Raw genomic sequence first — 19634 nt, forward strand, 5'->3', positions numbered from 1 at the left:
TAAAATTCATTCTATACAGCAATCACATATTTGGGTACCGTTTCATAAAACTTTCATGCTTAAAATGTTTAGGGAGAAATGGAAGACTGGTGTGTATTTTTTCTTTAAACTATCAAGACCAGCCATACACAGTACAGTTTATGTACATACAGTAATATTTATGTTCCTAAATTAATATCGTTTATGACCTTCAGATGCGTTATGCTCCTCTTCTTTTTATGCTCAGCTACTAAAATTTCCCTTTAGTGGTAAAATTCCATATAAATATTCAAAACTAAGCGGATTAAAATGTGCACAGTAAAGACATTAAATGATTAAATCTTTTCACTACCAACCGATGCACCACGAGTGCCCCTATCGGTCATTTTGGCCAGCCAATCACTTACCGCGGTGCCCTCCGGTGCCCTGCCGGTAGGTTACTGTACCGCGGGTGTTTACCGCGCATTTTGAATGGCTGCATCTGTACATCAAAGATAGGTTTTGTAGGTGTAGAAACAAGTAAACCAAGCCAATGATTTGGTTTAGAAATTTATTCTGAAAATACACATTCACACCTGAAAAATATGCATTTCAAATTATACATTGTATGCAATCAATCAACAATCAACATATGGGCAATAATCATAAAAAAACACAACTAGTCTTAAACTTCAGCTACAAATTCTGGTAACATCAATATACAGTATAGTAATGACAAACACAAACTAATTACATTAACACACTAACTCAAAACCACATTTTGATTCAAATATAAATTTTAAAATGTACTTCTATACATTTTTTTCCAAGGAAAAAAAATATCACAATTGAGGTTAAGACGATTTTTGTCCACAATTTGCAAACCCTGTCTTATTGTCCTAACAGAACCAGAAACCTATTATTTTCAGTGTCCAGATCTCCTGGCCCCCTGCCTTGCATATGCATTCTTCAAGTAACGCATTGCGTGCTCCTTTATTTCTTTTTCTGTTGATGTAGGGTGGGACTTCAGCACCGCAGCTAGGAGAAAATTATATAATATTACTACTCAAATAAATGATGATTAATATCTTCTTGAGTATAACCTCAAAAATGAACCATAAAGGTTTACTAAGCTCAAAGCTGAAATAAACGGATAAAATTTGGCTTGCATCATAGCGATTGAGCAATAAAGTCTGTCCTAATTAAAGAGTACCCTGTCCTAATTAAAGAGTAAGTTTGAAAGTACAACATAGAATAGGAGTACCTTTAATTACTCTATAAAGATTTGTGTCTCCCAGGCCCCTCTTTTGTTGTTTATCTTTTCGGTTTGTGCCAGCGAAGTTGAATTCTGTCATCAGTTCATTTGTCATAAGTCTGAAAACCAAATTCAGACATTTAGTTTAGACATTTTTTCCACTCAACATTTATTTACTCAAATATTTAGGATCAAATATAGTACTGTAATCCTTATATTTTAAAAGACAATTTTGCAGTTTTACACCTTGCACATTCAGTGGTTTACACATAGGTATCTATAAGCTCAATTCTGTGGATATGTTAACTTGATCAAAGTAAAAATGTAATGTAAAAACATTTTAAAAAAACAATAAGCAATACCTTGACAAGACTGTGAACACACACTCTCTGACATCACTGCCGCCTACTCTCCGAAGTTGGTTTATCTGGAAATAATATTATATTACAAATAATATTAGAAGCTACTAGATCTTCATTAATCAACTAATCAGACATACCCATTACACATGACCATTCAATGAAACGAACACATTTTCACATATTAACTGCACTTTTTTGCAGTATTTTCTCAGTCTAAAAATACAAAGTAACCATTTTTCAAAGTAAAAAAAATTGTAGTCACTCTTTAAAACATGAAAACACTTTAATTTGCCATTAAAGGATAAGCAAGATTATACATTATAAACTAAAAATATGAACGTATGCCAGATATGGATCATATTAATCCGATGTAGGCTATAAAATTATGACCTATCTGAAACCTAGAATATTAGTAGTGAATATTTTCTACACCACAGTGAGAATATAATATCATACCAGCAGGTTTTGATTGTCCATGCTGTCAAGTGCTTGCTCGTATGCACAGAACTCTTCCATTGTGGTCAGCCTTCTGATGTGGAATTGGGAGTCCACCGGTTCTGTGGACCTACCCAAACGCCTCAATTCATCCATCATCTCTATCAGGAGGCCCAATACCCGCTTCTGAAACTCTGAAACAATTTACATTTTATATCAGCATTTAAAAGGAATTAGGTTAGGAGTTTCTATTGTCACATTAGCATTACTGTAGTGTTGCTACATGCAATTTATAATCTTAAAAAGTAAAAATTCCCACATCTGTAGTTTATTTTAACTGTACTTACTTCCTTCTGAAAGAGGATCTCTCTTTCTCTTCTCTTCTGGTCTGGACGTGGTTTTCTGCCTGGGAGACTCTGAAAAGAATTCAGTTATGGAAAACATTTACTTTATCACACAACTTAATATTTCAATTTAATCATTTAGTTTGTCATTGAACTAGGATTCTATAAACAATGTCAATTAAACTCCATTGGTGTATTTATTTAAAAAAATAGCTTCAATTTTGAATACGTTTGTGTCGTTTGTAGCATTGTGGTAAAACACAACATATTTTTATATTGTGTATGAGCCTACACATAATTAAAATACATTCTGTGTAAAACTATAATATGGGTAGTTTTATTTATTACTTTATACAATAAAAAATACATACTTTTTGACAGTCTTCCAGGATCATTTCTGCCATCTGGCCAATCCTGGTTTGATACTAGAAACTAAAAAGTTAACAATAATCTCATACCTATCAAATCTATCATTTGCAGAGGGATCATAAACTATTCTTAAATTTAATAATTTAATTGATATGGTACAAGTAATGTACTATTGTTCATGTCTACAATGCCTTGTGTTAAAACATTTATAAAGCCATTATTTCCTCACCTGATCGAGATGAGGGGGAAGGCGAGGGTGAGTGTGAAGCTGAGGAGGCATGGTGACTCTGGGGTTCAGTTGAAGACTTTGGTCTTATAACTTGCTTAGGGCTTCGAACTTTGCGTGGTGAGGTCACAATTTGGACTACCTGGGCTGTCAATATAATATAAAAGTAAAATTTTCACCAGTCCAATAATCTTTTAATATAATTCGCTTATGGTAGACAGTTCTCCAGACTTAGGAAAGTATAGTGACAACCTCAGACATAATAAAAAAAACAAATTAACTTGTGAATTTCATCTCAATTTCATAGAGTAATTAGATGTAGGCAAAAAATGTAGTAATAACTTCAGGAATGTTGAAGCCAGAACTTAGCACCGTTTTTTTCTTTGGGGAGGTTCTCACTTTTGATTGTTGGGCTTCAATAACATAAAGAATTGTGTTAACTTGTCTTTAAATATGATTGATGATGGTTATCTTCTAAGGACATTAAGAAAACATTTTAACTTTAATTCCAATAACCTACCTTTAAGCATACTTGAACAGCTGAGTGAGCTCTGGGAGACACTCTTCCTAGGAGAGAACCTCAGTTTTGGGGGTGGCACTGGCAGCTTCAGTGGCTTCTTCTTTTCTAAACACAAAAAATATGGCAGTAAAATATTTCATATCAAATTACATTATTTAATCAACTTGATCTGTAACTTTTTACAATAAATTTATTTCCTTTATTTTGGGAAATTTGAAGGCAGAGAAATGTACTTACCTGGAGTAGCAGCATCAGAATCAAAGTCTGTAATATAATAGAAAATTATCATATTTCAATATAATACTGAAAATTAGTTTAACATAGAATAAGCTAACCAAAATTCTTAGCAATTTCCATGATCAACAAATCTGATAAGATTTTTAACATTTTCATACAGAACACCTTTCAAAATGACTTATTTTAAAGGGTTGTAAAAAAATCAATAACAAGGTACAAGCTAAGTGAGGCATCAGTTGATATTAATAACTGGTTAAAAATATAGCTATTGAGATTGTTAGTTTTACATACCATCAACGTAATCGGAGAACACCCGCTTCTTACTTTTGCGTTTTGGATTGGGTGTCTCATCCTCGTCTTCAGCATCCATAACAGAGGTGGTTAAATCAAAGTGATCACACTCTGATTTCTTGTCTACAAATAATTATATTTACATGACGTATGATCAAATATGAAAAAGGTATTGTTGCACTAATACATGTACATAGACAGTTACTGTAAATATTCAATCGGAATTTATAATAATTAACAGGAATTTGCTCTTATTTTCAAAGAAAGCTATACCTGATGTATGTTTAACTTTTATGACCTTGAAGGTAACCCAAGTATCTTTATTAGGGTTGGCCTTCTCTTTGTATAGTTTTGTGGCCTGCTTTGGATCATTCGGCCACCACACATACTCTCTTCGGGCATCCACCCAGTTTGAGGGCAGGACTCCCTCAACCTCCCCCTCCTGCTCTATCCAAACAGCGCGTGTCCACATCACCTGAAACAGACATACACATTTTAATTTTGAGTCTTAATTCAGATTGTGGTGCTGATTACTACACTTGTATTCACTTATAATGATTATACATAATTAAATAATAAACATTCTGCTTTATGTATACATTTGTAGTTAGATGGTATTCACTACATGCAGTTCCTAACAAACTTTAAAATTTAAACTTAACCATGAGAAAAGAGCAGACAGAAGCATCCTGTGTGAATAAAAGTTGCAACTTCTTCATGGAACAGGATTATGTTCTATGCCATGTAGAAGAGGGAAAAGGACATAACCAGCACCATATGGGAGACACACTACTTTTCTGTGCAACTCTTTTACAGAGAGGAATTTCTCCCTTGCATGCATCTCCAGACTATTAACATATACAATATTAAGCAGTTTTGACTCACATGGTTCAGTGAAGAAGTTACAAGTCTGAGTCTGTCATACAACATCACATAGAAGACTTCTGTCTGCTCTTTTCTCCTTCACAAATGCAAAGTCCTCATTATCCAACAGAAAGCAACAGTCTTTTTGTCTTGACGAAATATACATCTGTGAACAAGATGATTCACAGTTGCTCTGAACTCTTTCCTTCTCCTTCATTCTCTTTACTACTTGAGCTATAGGGTTATGACTAATCCGCACTAGTTTCTTCAAGGACTGTAAAAAGTTTTCAAATGGGAATGCAGATACATCATTTAAGGAACAAATTGTACCACATCCTGATGTAGATGTCTCAAACTGTGCACATTGTATACAACAAATGTTGGTCCATACAAATGCTGAGCATTGTCAACAAAGGTATCAAGCAGTTTTTGGGCATAGTTGAGATAGGCATTTCTCTTTCTTTCATCCGAGTCCAACATAATGGAAAGAGCAACTGTTAGCATCAGAAAATGTGTGTATAGTTCCTTTGATACAACATTACGAAGCACAATGGGGCCTGTATACAAAAGGAACTGGCGGAACTCTGTAGCCTTCCATCTGTCAAGCTCTGAGAGGGATCTTGGCTGTCTAGCAAATTACCCAGGCATCTTTCCGCTAAGAATTTCCAAATTATCAGAAATTTAATTCCTCTGCCTGACAGTCGACATTTAGATGGTCCTTGCTTTAAGAAAATAAGAATTATTTTGGCAACACCAAGACAAGCTAGATGCATGTAGTCAAGGTTGAACTGGCTTATCCACCCAATTCCAGCAGCAGCTAAGGGAGAAAGTCTTTGTTGGTGTTCCTTGTACTCAAAGTTCTTGAATTGTTCTTCCCCTGTGAAAACAACTTTTACCCTCCCAGCTCCCTTTAATTTTGCATCTTTCGCAGCCAAAGTACGAATCTTTGCAGCATTTCAGATATGAGCGTGCAGGGGCATCACATATAAAAGCCTTCACAGTAACATTAAATACTCTATCTTCAAAGTGAATGCCATTATTGGTGAGTAACTTTAACTCCTCTAAAAAGTCACTCACATAATCATCAACTGATTCAAGCTTGGACCCTCCACAAAATAATGCTACAATGAAAGGCTGGCATTGGTGAAAAGAGCACAAAATAGGCCAAAATTGCACAGATGTAGATTTGATGAGAGGAACTCCATCAACATTGATACACAGGTCTACAGAATACATGCTTTCTTGGAATGTTTTAGAAGAATATATGTTTTTCAGGATTCCTTTCTTTAATCCAAAGTAAATGTACTGACCACCGCATTTATCATTGATTTGCACTTTATTAGGTGTTTGTAGGAGAGTCCTGCAATCCTTTGGAAGCTTGTGCCCCTGACGTCTCAATATCTCCAATAAATCATTGAAACACTATCTTTAACAACCATGCTTAGCAGACCAAGCTACAAGTTCAGTAGATAGATTTGGCCTTGCTGGGTCAGTCTGTGCCTCATCTACAAGGTCAGTAGATTCAGGACTGGGGTCAGTTACATCAGATTCATCAGAGTCAGAAATTTCAACCTCGTTCAAGATTTCTTCTTCAGAAGTAATAACTTCTTCAGTGTACCCATAGTCATTTGAATCCTGACGTGTAATGTCATCATTGACACAAGGACCCATATCACCAGACGATTGTTCCACATTCTCATCCTTGGTGTCATCTATGTGAAAACTGTCATCTTCATCATCTTGATCATCACTGTTGGATTCTGCAAGTGCATTTAGCTCTGCACGTCGCTTCCTCCATTGGGATGAATAGTGCTTTGACATAAAGTCTGATTTTGTGTGCCCCCTGCGTGCTGATGTGCACCTACAGATAGTTGTAACACATGCAGTTAGTAAATAAACAGCAACTGCTGTATGTATGGTACAATAAGGACTATGGAATATAAAAGGAAATGGTATCAACTTTTCTTAAGAAAATAAAAATAGAAATATTGTCATTCAAAGAAATCAACATTTAATTACATTTTTTCAGGCAGGTGGCAAGACCCCCTTGTGAAACCCCTGTATGCAAAGCTGTGTAAATAACTTACATACAGCACTGTTGCACGTTTTAGACCGTACCGTACGCTCGGTAATTTCCGGCAATTCCCATCAGCAGTTTCATTTTTGGGATTTTAACAGAGATTTTCTAATGTTTACATTTATATAATCTAATTTACATATAATTATATAAGGGTACATATAATTTACATTTATATAAGGGTCAAGAACAAAATGACTGCGATGAAAATGTTGTTAAATTTAAAATGGTGAGAAAAAAAGGTCACACTACGCAGGTATTTCCCATATATAATTGCCTAGTTAAATCTAGAAAAAAAACATGTGATTATTTTTTCCCATAAAAACATATCGTTATTCCTTAAAGTTGTCTTGCTGGGGCAATTCTAATTTCTAAGAATATCCATATATTTTTAGGAGAATCAGAGAAAATTATCATCACATACTTTACAAATCCATGGGGTACTATAAAATTAAGGGTTGGTTAGCATTGACATTGTTAATGGTACATGTTACATACTTCTTTTCAATGACCTGTTGAACATGTGCTGTTTTTTCCGATTCTCAAATTAGAGAAACGGCAAAACTATTTTGTGTAATCTTCCCCTTCACATTATTTTTATGTGCCATTTTTTGCGTATTAACGTAATATTTTAAACAAAATAATATTAAGTAAGATCTGTATGTATTCAGATAGTGTTATTATTTATACTTACTCGTCAAAAGAGGATTGCTGAGATTTCTGCGGATTTCTTCTACGATTGAAAAACGTGGCCAAAATGGCGACCAACGAATACTAGCAATGCAATGTGGTATATAACCTGAAAATATGCTGGGTTAGAGATTTTCTCAACATATGCATTTATTAATGTTGTCAATATTATGGTTGAAATTTAACATTGATAATACATCGCGGCTATGTGCCCCCTGCTATGTGCTGATGTGCAATTTTAACGCAAGCAGTTAGTAAGGATCGGTCACTGTTTATATATTATATATAATGACATTATGGAATAGGATGGGGACAGGCCTGGCATCACGGGGGGAGGGAGGGGTGTCGCCCTTTCAGTTCTAGGCAGAAGAATTTAGTTAACTTGTGCCCTAAAAAACTAGTTGTACTTTGTCAATGGTCAGACAACACTAATTGACACTAACAGTCACTCGGGACTGTTTGATGTGCAGGAGTTAATGTATTTACTATATTTATTACTATAATAACTATATTTATTATACACATGTAAATGAATTAATTACTGCGAAAATAATTTACTTCGTACACTGTGCAGATTGCTGTATACTCCTAGTTGCTGCACACACGATATATACAGTAAAAAGCCTCAGACACTGTGTTAGATGTGTTTTCAACGTTATATGTGCGTTTATTAATGTCGTTGATTTTACGGTTGCAATTCAACGTTGATTATACATTGCGGCGATGTATATATACGTATAGCCGTATTTTCCCCGTGATATATACGTATATTCGACGAATCACTTCCCACTGGGTCAGTGTCTGGTCTGCTATGTAAAGGAGGCAATTTGCTCTGAGAGCAGGCTCAGCGCTTACTGAACGCAGATGTCTCAGAGTGGTGTGTCCAAGTGGCTGTAAAAGGCGAGCGTTCTTGGTTATCAGTGCAGGAGAAATATTGCCTGCTGGCAAAAAAAAAAGCAAGCGATTTTTTTAACCTGAAACTTGTGATTCGAGAAAAGTACCCACCCGCCAGTCCCTGTGGCACAATCGGTAAGCGCATTTGGCTGTTAACTGATAGGTCGGTGGTTCGACCCACCCAGGGACGGATTTATTCTGCGATGTAAACATTGTCTCCGCAAAGGTCAATTGGATTTTTCAGCAAAACCTTAACCATTTTAATATTTGCAGGAAATGCGAGTGTTTAACACATGTCAGAATCACCAGGAAATGTCCAATGATGCCTAACATCTCAACTTCCCAGAAAACCATATTCACCCAAGAAAAATGATAGTCGAATCGGCATTTATACTCCCATTGCATCTTCTGCTGAAATATTTTAAAAATACAATGCAGATTTGTTTGAGAACTTGACAAGCATTGTTACATTAGCACTCTGCAGTTGGATTTCGATATTTTGACATATTTACCTTAATTTTAAACATGAATACTGTATAATCTATTGTAATTTTGTTGAAATATTAAAATATGTTAGCTGAGGATGCAAAGGGGTGAAAGGGAAAGGTCAGAGGGTATAGTAACAACAAGGTTATGATTGGTGGAGGTGGTAGGGGTGTTGATGGTTTTTCTCTGTAGAGGATGATTGAGTTTTTTATCCTTCTCTGAAGTGAGAAACTGGAAGAGTTGGGAGTTGAGGGATCTGATGAGGTTAGTTATAAAAGGAAGTTGATGTGGAGCTTTTAGCCATAAGGATTCCTTTATATCTTTGATTTTATCATCAAAGATAAACTGGAGTCAGCAAAGATAAAAAGAAAATTATCTTTGCTTACTGCCCTGTCTTTCTCACACCTGAAGAAGGCTCCACAACCAAAACGTTGTGTTTCCTTTCTTCTCTTTTCAGCATGGAATAGTCCTTTACTTGTTCCTTTGCAGCCTACGCATGCAGGCACAGCTACCCACTTGATACCGTATATAACATTCCTATAATCACAACTATGAATGTCCACTGCAGGCATCTTTTCCATGATTAATTATTCTGGCATTGAAGCGTATTTTATGTCATAATCACTGAAAAAAGATGTTTTGTACATCCAGATTTTCTATATACTTTAACATACCATGTTCAGAATGTCACAATGCAGAAATGCAACACTGAAGTGTCATAATTACAAATGTTCATGATGAGTGATTCTGTCTCTCTTACCTTAGTGATGGAATTTTAAGATGTTTTGGTAATGAGGAAGGAGGGACATGCCATGTTTACACGGTCATATTTTAAAAATGGTACAGTAAAATTTCCTGAAGTTCAGGATTTTGACATTCTGTTCCATTGTCTCTCACACCTCAGTGTCAGAATTTTGAGCTGTTTTTATAACCTGGAGATAGTTTCATAGCAATAATCACCCTTTGCTCACCCTCGGTTAACCATATATTCTGCCATGTTCTAAATGTCCAAAATTAAAACTGCTATATTAAAAGTTCTTGCAAAATGCAAGATTTTTAGATTTTTAATGATCAGAATGCAACGTTGTGGTAAATATGCAGAAAGTGCCAATGAATTCACGTTTTGCCTTTGTCTTATTTACTTGATTTTCATCAGCCCAAAATCAATGTACTCTCCAATCGCTGTTGCTTCTTCAAATCCTTTAACTGAACGTTGATATTGAGGGATTATATTGCACAAATTGTGGTTTTCTTTTTAAAGCAAATTTGAAAATCTGAGCCTCTATTACAGTTGTCTTGGATGTTTCGCAAGGTATAACAGACCCCTTGCACCCTCAGTTAAACTATTTAAAAATATAACAAACTTAATTGATACAGAACAGCATTTAAAGTTACATGTATATTTAAATTAAGGTAAATATACAAAGGTATTAAAATACAAATGTACAGTCCTAACATAATTATGCTGTCCAACTGTCTTTTTTGCTTGTCAAGTTCTCCAACAAATCTGTGTTGTAATTTTAAATATTCTAACTAAGGGTGCAGTGAGAGAATAAATGAATTCTCCTGCCAGCCATTCGAAGATCAAAGTGCATGGCTGAATACAATGTCCTTGAATGTTGGTCATTATTGGCCACTCCCAGTGATAATGACTTACGTACTCAATTGTTTAGTATAGATGAGTTTTACATCAGAATAATGAGAAGTGGGCTCGAACCACTAACCTTTCAATTAACAGTGCCCAGAGAATCAGGTGTGTCCCTGTAAGCTTTTGCTTAAAAAAAAAGAAAAAAATGCTTTTTCTTGTCAGCCTGCGATATTTCTTTTGCACTAATAAGCAAGATTTGTATTTCATCTTTCACAAGCTGTATGTATTTCATGAAAAGCAAGTTGTTCCAGAAAGGATAATCAAGCCACACGTGATCATGCATTCTATAAGACAAGACAGGAAGAAAGGCACTGTTTTCACTGTTATAAGAGCACAAGAAATATTTCCTAGTTAGAGAAATGTTGTAAGAATAACAGGAAGTAATCAGCCACCCTGACACAATATCAACAACACAAATTATTATTATTTGACATTATCAAAAAATATAAACATATCACAAAACTATAAACTGAACCCACATAAGGAAATCAGTAAGATCACCATTAAGCAGAAACAGAACAGTTACTGGGTCCAGTTCCTTTCATCAAGCTGGTCACTGGTTATTCTCACAGAGAGCACACTGCTGAGCAACACACTGAGGGACACAATGGAGTAAACACAGCTCAGTATCAGCACACAGAGCAAGAATATTACTGGGAACATTTGCTGGGTGAGAAACCACAGCAAGGCCAGATGTTCAAGAAGAATCACTCAAGCCCTTGCTTAGAGGAAGGGGACAAACTGTTATTACAGGATGGACAAGAGTAATGCTGGGCGATAATTCGATAACGATAATTATCACAATATAATTTTCCTCTATATAATTTTAACAAAAGTTTGATAAATGTTTGATATATATGTTTATGCCAAAATACTGCGTGAGTGCGCGTGCGTGTTGCAGACCGGGCAGCTAACGTGGTATTGTTTACCCACACGGTGGTGGCTGACAGGATTGAAGAGTGGAGAAATGAGCGACACTGAAGCTAATGTAGTGCTGCCAACGACCAGCTCGAAGGACGATGACATCGTTGACAGAAAAGGTCATTCAATTTAGGAAATTTGGAGATATTTTGGCTTTTTACAATCAGACATAAAACAGAGCAGCGTGCACTGCAAACTGTGCCGCAGATCCGTGCCAGCAAAGACAGGCAACACCACGAACCTATTTCACCATTTAAAACAACATCACCTGTTAGAACACGCAGAAAGTAAAAAATGACAAGCACAAACTAATGTTGTTAGTGGAAGGGGACCATCTATAAGCACCATGCATATTTTGACATAAAAAAGACTTGAATACTCTCTACCTCAGATTTGTTGTTCCAGTTTCTGCTGTTTGGCAAGTGTTTGTTGTGTTCTTAAAATAAAGAGTTGTTTAATTTACTAATTAACTGTCTGGTTTCTTCAACTTTCACTCAGGAGAAAAAATCTGCCTTTAAACTTGAAAGAAATAATAATTTGACATTTATCGTAATAATTATCGATATCGACTGATATGAATTTTTTTATCGTGATAACGTTTTTGGCTATATCGCCCAGCCCTAGACATGAGCAGTTTTTTTGTCAGTCTAGCACTTCAAAACCCTACCAGAACCTTCACATGGGAGAGAGAGAGACTGTTCCCTTGCAGGGAGTGTGGGAAGGGTTTTAAAAACATAAGCCACTTAAAAACTCACTGGCACATTCACACAGGAGAGAAACCAGAGAGTTTTAATCAGTCAAACAACTTGAGAGCCCACCTGCGCTCTTAAGGTACTGCTCTCTGTGTGCTGCTCACTGAGTGTCTCTTTCCCTTCTGCAGCACTGAGCTCTGTTTCCTGCATCAGACTGGAGCCCCACTCCTCCTCACTGTGCTGCTGTTCAAGAGGAGCCCTTTCCCCAGCATCAGGGAGAGCACTGGCCTCTGACCCTGAAAACACAGGACAAGAGAACAAGGCCTTTAACATAAGCTTAGAATACTGTTCAAAAGTAAATAATATCCACACAAAAACAAGCTAAACATCTTAATTTTGAGATAACAAAGAAATATCATCTGGCAACTGTTTTTAAATTAACTTGTTAAAGCTAATTTAAAAACTAGATGTAGACCAAATATCCAAACAGATATACAACAAAGATACAGACACTCTGGACACAACAAGACATTAACACTGCACTGAGAGAGAGAGGGGTTAATAAAGACACACTGAGTGGACACTACAGTACATTAACACTACAATGTGAGAGAGAGGGGTTAATACAGACACAGACTGACTGGACACTCCAGTACATCAACACTGCACTGAGAGAGAGAGGGGTTAATACAGACACACTGGACACTACAGTACATTAACACTGCACTGAGTTAATACATGTTAATACACACAGATGTTTAAAATACTAATCTGGTGCTTTGGGGAGTTATTTTTCAACAAACATAAATATACGTACTGCAACTTGTATTATTTTTATAATTTCTGTATAGTATTATTTATTATACATATGTTCGAAAAGAGTAGGGGTGTAACCCCGGCGTCCTGGCCAAAATTTCCATGGCCTCCTAATAATCCCCATCTATGAACTGGCTTCATTACTCTGCTCTCCATCCCCACTGATAGCTGATGTGTGGGGAGCGTTCAGACGCACTATGGCTGCTGTCGCATCATCCAGGTTGGTGCTGCACATTGGTGTTGGTGGAGGGGAGTCCCCATTACCTCTAAAGTGCTTTGAGTGGAGTGTCCAGAAAAGCGCTATATAAGTGTAAGCAATTATTAATGATTATTAATTATACAAATATTACACAATAATTTTGGTAATGAGGCTAAATTATAAAAACTGATTCTATCAGAGAGAAAACGTTTCGGCTGTGAAGCCTTCTTCGGGTGCCTTCACCTGAAAAAGGCTTCACAGCCAAAAGGTTGTTTTCTCTCTTCTCTTTTCAGCATCAAATACACTTATTACTTGTTCCTTTGCTGACTACGCATGCTGACGCAGCTACCCACCTGAACTATACAATAATTGTTCAGAAGTAACACACTTCCTATCCCCAGGACTATTAATGACAACTTTTCCATCCTACAGGATGATCCCTCCATTGGGGCCCTCTTTTCTGACCACCCCATCATCTCATGACCGATCACCTAATCTGCGCAACCTTCTTGTTCACAGCTCCCTTGACCGCCCTCAACAACCATCCACACCAGGTACTTTCCCTTGCAACAGAGCTTGCTGTATCACCTACAAGTACACTTCACACAACACACTCATTCAAGGCCCCTCAGGACAATTCTGGATCACCCAGATGGCATCTTGTACCTCCAGCAACCTTATTTACTGTATCTCTTGCAGTAAATGCCCAGCCATCTACATTGGAGAAACAGGAAGGAGACTCGGAGACCGCTTCAGAGAACACGTCAGGGCTGTGAAGATTAAAGATCTCTCCAAGCCCATTGTTTCTCATTTCACCTCTGACGGCCACGGCCACTCTAATCTCTCTGTCTGTGTTCTCAAAGATGGTTTTCCGAACTCATACATCAGAAAGACCACCGAAACCAAACTTATCCTGCAGCTAGGATCACACCTTCCCCCTTCTCTTAATGACAGACTACTGTTCTACTAAATTTTCTCCATTCATTGGAAATTTCATTTCACACCTTTCTACACCTATCCTGACTGACTTCACACCTCTTGATTGGCCTCTCTTTCTGTCCCCTGCTCCCGCCTCTCACTCCTCCTCCCTCCCAACCTTTGTTCTCCCGCTACATTACCTTTACCTACTGCCTTGTCTCTCTCATTACTTGTTCCTATACAATTATTGTGTCTTCAATAATTTTTACCTTTAGATTAATTACATACAAAAGACCTAAAAGTATTCCAGAATAAAGTTTCACATTATATGTTGGGAATCAGAATTTACAAATGCAAATAAAATAATTTACCGATTTTTTGCTAATCCAATAATGAGATTATTGAGTCTTAAAGTGCTGTTTTCAGACCTGTTACTGTATTACTGATGTTTTCAGTATCATAACTGGAACAACAACAGTTCAGTTTCTATTAAAATAATCCTGCTGCTACACAAGACTTTCCCACTTCACTCTGTATCTCTCCACTATATTCTCACCAGTGAGGAAGTTAAAGACACTGTTTTTAAACACACACACTGACCTGACAGCTCCAGTTTCGTGTCCATTTCTTCCTTTATTCCTGCAGTGGCTTCACAGGGAAGCGTGTATCCAACATTATCTGTCTGTCCCCGATCTCCTCCTGCTCCCGACTCCTTCTCCCACAGCTGCAATCTCCACTTCAGGCTCTCGTTTTCCTTCTTCAGCTGCGCCACTTCACTCCCGAAACTCTCTTCCACACACTGTGTGATTTTAACCATTCTGTTTCGGAAAACTTCAGAAAATTCATCCACGATCGATTTAAGCAAAACCTCCATGAAAGAGTGAAGCTCGGTCTCCAGCGTGAATAATAAATTAGCCATCTTTCTAAACAGTCGATCCAAAAGAAAGGCTGAGTTTACGATTAGATTCAGTCTGCACAAATCTGCATCAAAACAGGGTCGCGCCACCAGGAGTTAAAACGTTTTTTTAATAACTGCCTTTATTATTCTTCTAAAATAGAAAAAGAATAACATTTTTTAAATTATTATTCATCTAAACAGCGGATTCAATCACAGCCACGCAGCCTGATGACGTCATTTTAGCGCCGCAGAGGCTTAAAAACAACCCAGGAGGGAAGTCGACAGAGATTTTCTGTAACGATATGAACTTCACTGCAACCGTCTAGCGCCAACTAGTCAGGAGGAGTGAATAGCCATTAAGCTACATGTTCGTGTGTGTGTTTTGCATTCAGCTATACATTTCTTTCCTATAAATATAGTGTAACGCAACGGGGGCTCAGGCGGGCGCCCTTGCCGCATTAGGTCGGCCCCTGCACCGTCCGGGGCTCGAACCCGGGACTTCCGCGTCTCTCTGCAGCGACCTAGCCCCGTGAGCCAAAGAGAGATCTCTCCACAGCCCAGTAGCTGTGGTCCTGCTATCACAGGGAAGGGCGGTGACGTCACCCGCTCTGGTACGCCGGCTCTTACACACAGTGCTTGTCGGCCGTAAGCGTTACAATAGTAAAATTGTGTACATTATTCTCAAATTCCAAATTGAACATGAACATAGTCTGAACCAGTCAGCAGATATTACATAACGCGCCCACCTTTGACCAGACAAAACTACAGCAAGTTGTAGGGGATTTGTGATTTTACTGAGACAAGTATTAATTGTGGCAGTAATCACGTGGTACAGTAGTTCGTTATGGCTTTTAGAAAATCAATCGTCAGAACAACTAACAACGCACACACACGGGTTCAATACACGAGATACATTTATTAAACATAAATTGTGTACCAAACATATACCAGTCTGCCTGAATACAGGCGGCAGACCTTACTTTGAGAGTTATCAATATACAAGGTATATAATCTCGAAGAGATGCAAACACAAAGAGATACACAACAGAGAGTATACTTCAATATGCCGTCCGGCTATACCAAATCTCTAATCAGTGTTATTACCCACTGTTACTCTAAACTCGAAAGTAAATACATTACTCATGAATTAAATTGATAAAAACTTGTGTTGAGGTAACAATGAAATTCTCAAGATGGAATGTAGAACATGGGGTTACTTATCCACTGTACTGTATGGATTCGGCTTTCCCAGTACAAACACCCAACCAGCTGACAGGTTCTGTTGCAACCTCTGTTCCAGCGGTTGTCCAATAGGTGCCCGTCTAGGCGTCCTCTGGCTACCGGCCAACCAATCGAGGTGCAGCTGGGAGTAGGACTGGCGGAAGAATCTAACTGCAGCGCACAGGGCAGTCGTTGCTCCCAGGGAATCTACCAGCAGTCTGGCTGATTAGTAGAAAGTCCTTATGCACAGAATGTGACCGCGGGTCTTCACAAGTCACTCTTTTGCATGGGAAGAAACTGGTTAGTTCCCGGTCCAGCGGTGCTTCTGAATAAATTATTCAAGTCGTCAGAGAGGGTCCAACTGTAGGCTGCCGTTGATCAAGCGGAGCGTTCACATTGGTTGTTGCAGAATTCTAGTACGCATGGGATCCTCAGCCTCGCGCTTAGAACAAAGTCTAAGTCCCAGTGCAGACAACACCAGTTGCCACGTGATTGTCTCTGAGAGTGTGCGGGAAATGGCCAAGGAGAGCTCCGACCTGAGCTTGTGCTAACTTTTTGGCGGGAATGGGAGACCAACGTGGTGTTACCACTGCCTCCCAGTCCCTGATTGGTTGATCAAGGTGAGAGATGAGTCACTTACTCCTGACACTTAGGAATGCAGATGTCCAGTTGGCACTCCCTAGACAAATAGGTCCCAGGGAAAGACCATTGATCATGATAGCCAATCTTAGCTAAGTGCATCCCCATTTGGGAGCTGCTACTTATCAAAAGAACACACCTTAAATCAGCCTGCATGAATAGCTTCTCTGTGACTGCACCACAAAGATGAAGAGAGAGATGGGGCCTCATTTAGGAAACTACAGCAACGCTTAATTCTGTCTTATTAACAAGCATTGCCTCTACAAGTCAAAATATTTTAAATAACACAAGACATCTATTAATTTAACACCCAGACGTGACACATGTAAGACTTACACACAGATTTTAATGTGTGACAGTGTGGAAGACCAAGCCAAAAGGTCAAGACTATTCGTGGGAAAGGTTTTCTGTTCGCACCTAAGACCACTGTCTTAGGTGCAAACTAAAGCCTGTGATTCCTCACACCCATTCAACCAGAGAGACATGAAACAGATTGCAGGATGCCAAATGGCTTCTGCCTGTCCTGTTTGTTTGACTTCTGACACTGCCCCTTTTCCCTGTATGTTCCTTTGATCTGCTAAAGTCTTGCCTACTTTTAATGTAAATAAAGGAAATGTAACGAACAGTTCTTTCCGGACCCTATGCAGACGACACAGTCCGACGGAGTGGGGAAACACTAGGGAAACGTCATGCAGGAAAACGGGGCTGAAGACAAGGGGGCGTGTCCAAGGTGCGCTGGTGTACAGGGGAGGTGTGGCCGAGGCGAACAACCCGAGAGTAATCCTTAGGGAAAATCCAAAAACACACGAGTAAGTCCAAAACCAGGAGATCCATCAGAGGAAGGAATTAAAAACCACGAAGGCCGGGTCGGAACCGGCGAACGGGAACCGAGGTTAAAACCTTAAAGGGACCAGGCGCTTCCTGGTCCCGGACTCGCACGATATGGAAATCAGATGCAGAGCCCCGAAGAGCGTCAGCGCCTGGCTTTTAAGGTGGGCTGGGAATAGGGAGCAGGTGCATAGAATAAAGTCTTTAGTGAAAGGGCTGGAGCACCCTTAAGGAGGGGGAACTAATATCGTGACAGGAAAGTGTAACTTCAGTCCAGGGAGCATGTTTTGAGTGCTAGGGGAAACCCTTTCTCTGTGATGTGCTCCCCTTCAGCTGATTGAATTAAAGATCTCTGTTTGACAATCTCCAAACCTGAGTGAAGACTGAGTTTTCTTCGACAATAGAGAATTTGCAGGTATCCTGGGGAGGGAAGAGAACTGATATTAATGAAATACATATTTAAAGGGGGTGTAAGTCTTTAATGTATTCTGTCACATCTGGGTGTTAACTGAATAGATTTGTAGTATTATTTATTCTATTTTGTCTCTATACTTGTGTTTCTCAGGAGACAGCAGAGATATTGATCTTTAGCAGTGCTGTTTTCTACACTCATTATTTGAAGATCTCCAGCTAAAATATTCTAAGAAGTACAACGTAATTGTGATGTACTCTATTGAATAGCATTTACGTTTACGTTTATATTCACATTCCCGGTGATATTGAATTAGGTACTCAACTATTTACTTCTAGTTTGACTCGTGTCAAAAGTTTAAAATCTCTGCAAACATCAGGTTGGCTGAGGATGTGCAAAGAAACTCATCACATTTAGAGAAGGTGGATTAATTTGAAGTGTGTCTCTGGGTGCGTTTGATCTACCAACGTTTTGTTTAACTGAAGGACACCCTGACTGAGTGTGTCATAGAAACTAACACATATCATATTTTTTAGCTAAAGTTAAAAGATATCGTTGTCATTTTCTTGCCAGTTGGCAGTAATTCTTCTGCACTGATAAGAAAGATGAGCATTTTATCTTTTGCAATGTGTGGATTTCTTGAAAAACAAGTTGTGTCAAAAACTAAATGAACAGCTCCATTAAACTTAATGTAGAAGCATGTTGTCTATAATGATAAACGGTGCGAGAAGACAGGAATAAAGGCACCGCTGGGATTTGAATGCAGGATCTCCTGGCACTTTAACCAACTAAACGACAGTGCCAGCAAAGCACTGTCCTTTTACAGCCACTTGGACACACTGCTCTGTCACATCTTGTTCGGTGTGCTCTGAGCCTGCTCGCTGAGCAAGTTGAGAAAGGATGTGAAATGGCATTTATCTGGCAATTTCATTACCAAAGAGCTCAATGTGCTTTTGATCATCTACAGGGTGTCCAGTGCAGCACAGGTGATGGACTGTTAATCCATCGTGCTCTGCACGCTTGGGTTCATATCCCATCCTCATCGACTTCAGGGTTTGACAAATATGCTTTTTTTAAGTGGTTGTGCTTTCGTTTCATTTTTCGCTCTTGTACTAGAGTAGTAATCTTTCTAGATGTGGATGAACGTGGATTAGTAGGCTGACAGCAAGAACACAAGCAGTGACAGTATCAGAGGTGCCTGCAGTATGTTGGTATGTGAGCATAAATAACTTGTTGTGGAAGCAGGTGTGCCTGAATTAATACAGCTCCATCGAGCGGAAAACGTAACAGAAGAACCAACATAAATTCAACAGCGAGCTTCTGTAGCTGAAAACACAGGCGAGACTGCTCCAGGTAACTCACAACCTCAACATGACATCACTGGGTACTGCTGTTGAGACCAATCGCACCACTGGAGTTGTGCGAGTTTTCTTT

General features: G+C 38.5%; 1 protein-coding gene across 2 annotated transcripts; it reads right to left on the reverse strand.

Moving 5' to 3' along the window:
* Nucleotides 1-515: 515 nt before the first annotated feature.
* LOC138243045 (uncharacterized) lies at nt 516-15354 on the reverse strand. 2 transcript variants are annotated; one of them, XM_069198532.1, is made up of 12 exons: nt 14803-15354; nt 12396-12565; nt 4271-4472; nt 3998-4120; nt 3707-3733; nt 3470-3574; nt 2953-3096; nt 2358-2426; nt 2032-2204; nt 1576-1640; nt 1223-1332; nt 516-996 (listed from the first exon to the last, which is right to left on the reverse strand). In XM_069198532.1, the coding sequence occupies exons 1-12, from the start codon at nt 15119-15121 to the stop codon at nt 884-886; spliced, it is 1620 nt and encodes a 539-aa protein (XP_069054633.1). In that variant the 5' UTR covers nt 15122-15354; the 3' UTR covers nt 516-883. The 2 variants fall into 2 exon arrangements, with proteins under 2 accessions (XP_069054633.1, XP_069054634.1); XM_069198533.1 differs by lacking the exon at nt 3998-4120.
* Between the last annotated feature and the right edge of the window lie 4280 nt (nt 15355-19634).

Source organism: Lepisosteus oculatus, chromosome 14 (assembly GCF_040954835.1).
Source record: "Lepisosteus oculatus isolate fLepOcu1 chromosome 14, fLepOcu1.hap2, whole genome shotgun sequence".
NCBI classification, from domain to species: domain Eukaryota; kingdom Metazoa; phylum Chordata; class Actinopteri; order Semionotiformes; family Lepisosteidae; genus Lepisosteus; species Lepisosteus oculatus.

What these genes read in the sequence shown, in the direction of transcription:
- LOC138243045 (XM_069198532.1), bottom strand. Translation starts at nt 15,121, where the DNA reads ATGGCTAATTTATTATTCACGCTGGAGACCGAGCTTCACTCTTTCATG. An exon ending in AAAAGTTAAACATACATCAG is followed by an intron (nt 4,121 to 4,270) that starts GTATAGCTTTCT and finishes AATTATTTGTAG; the next exon opens with ACAAGAAATCAGAGTGTGAT. An exon ending in GTGTTCACAGTCTTGTCAAG is followed by an intron (nt 1,333 to 1,575) that starts GTATTGCTTATT and finishes TTTGGTTTTCAG; the next exon opens with ACTTATGACAAATGAACTGA.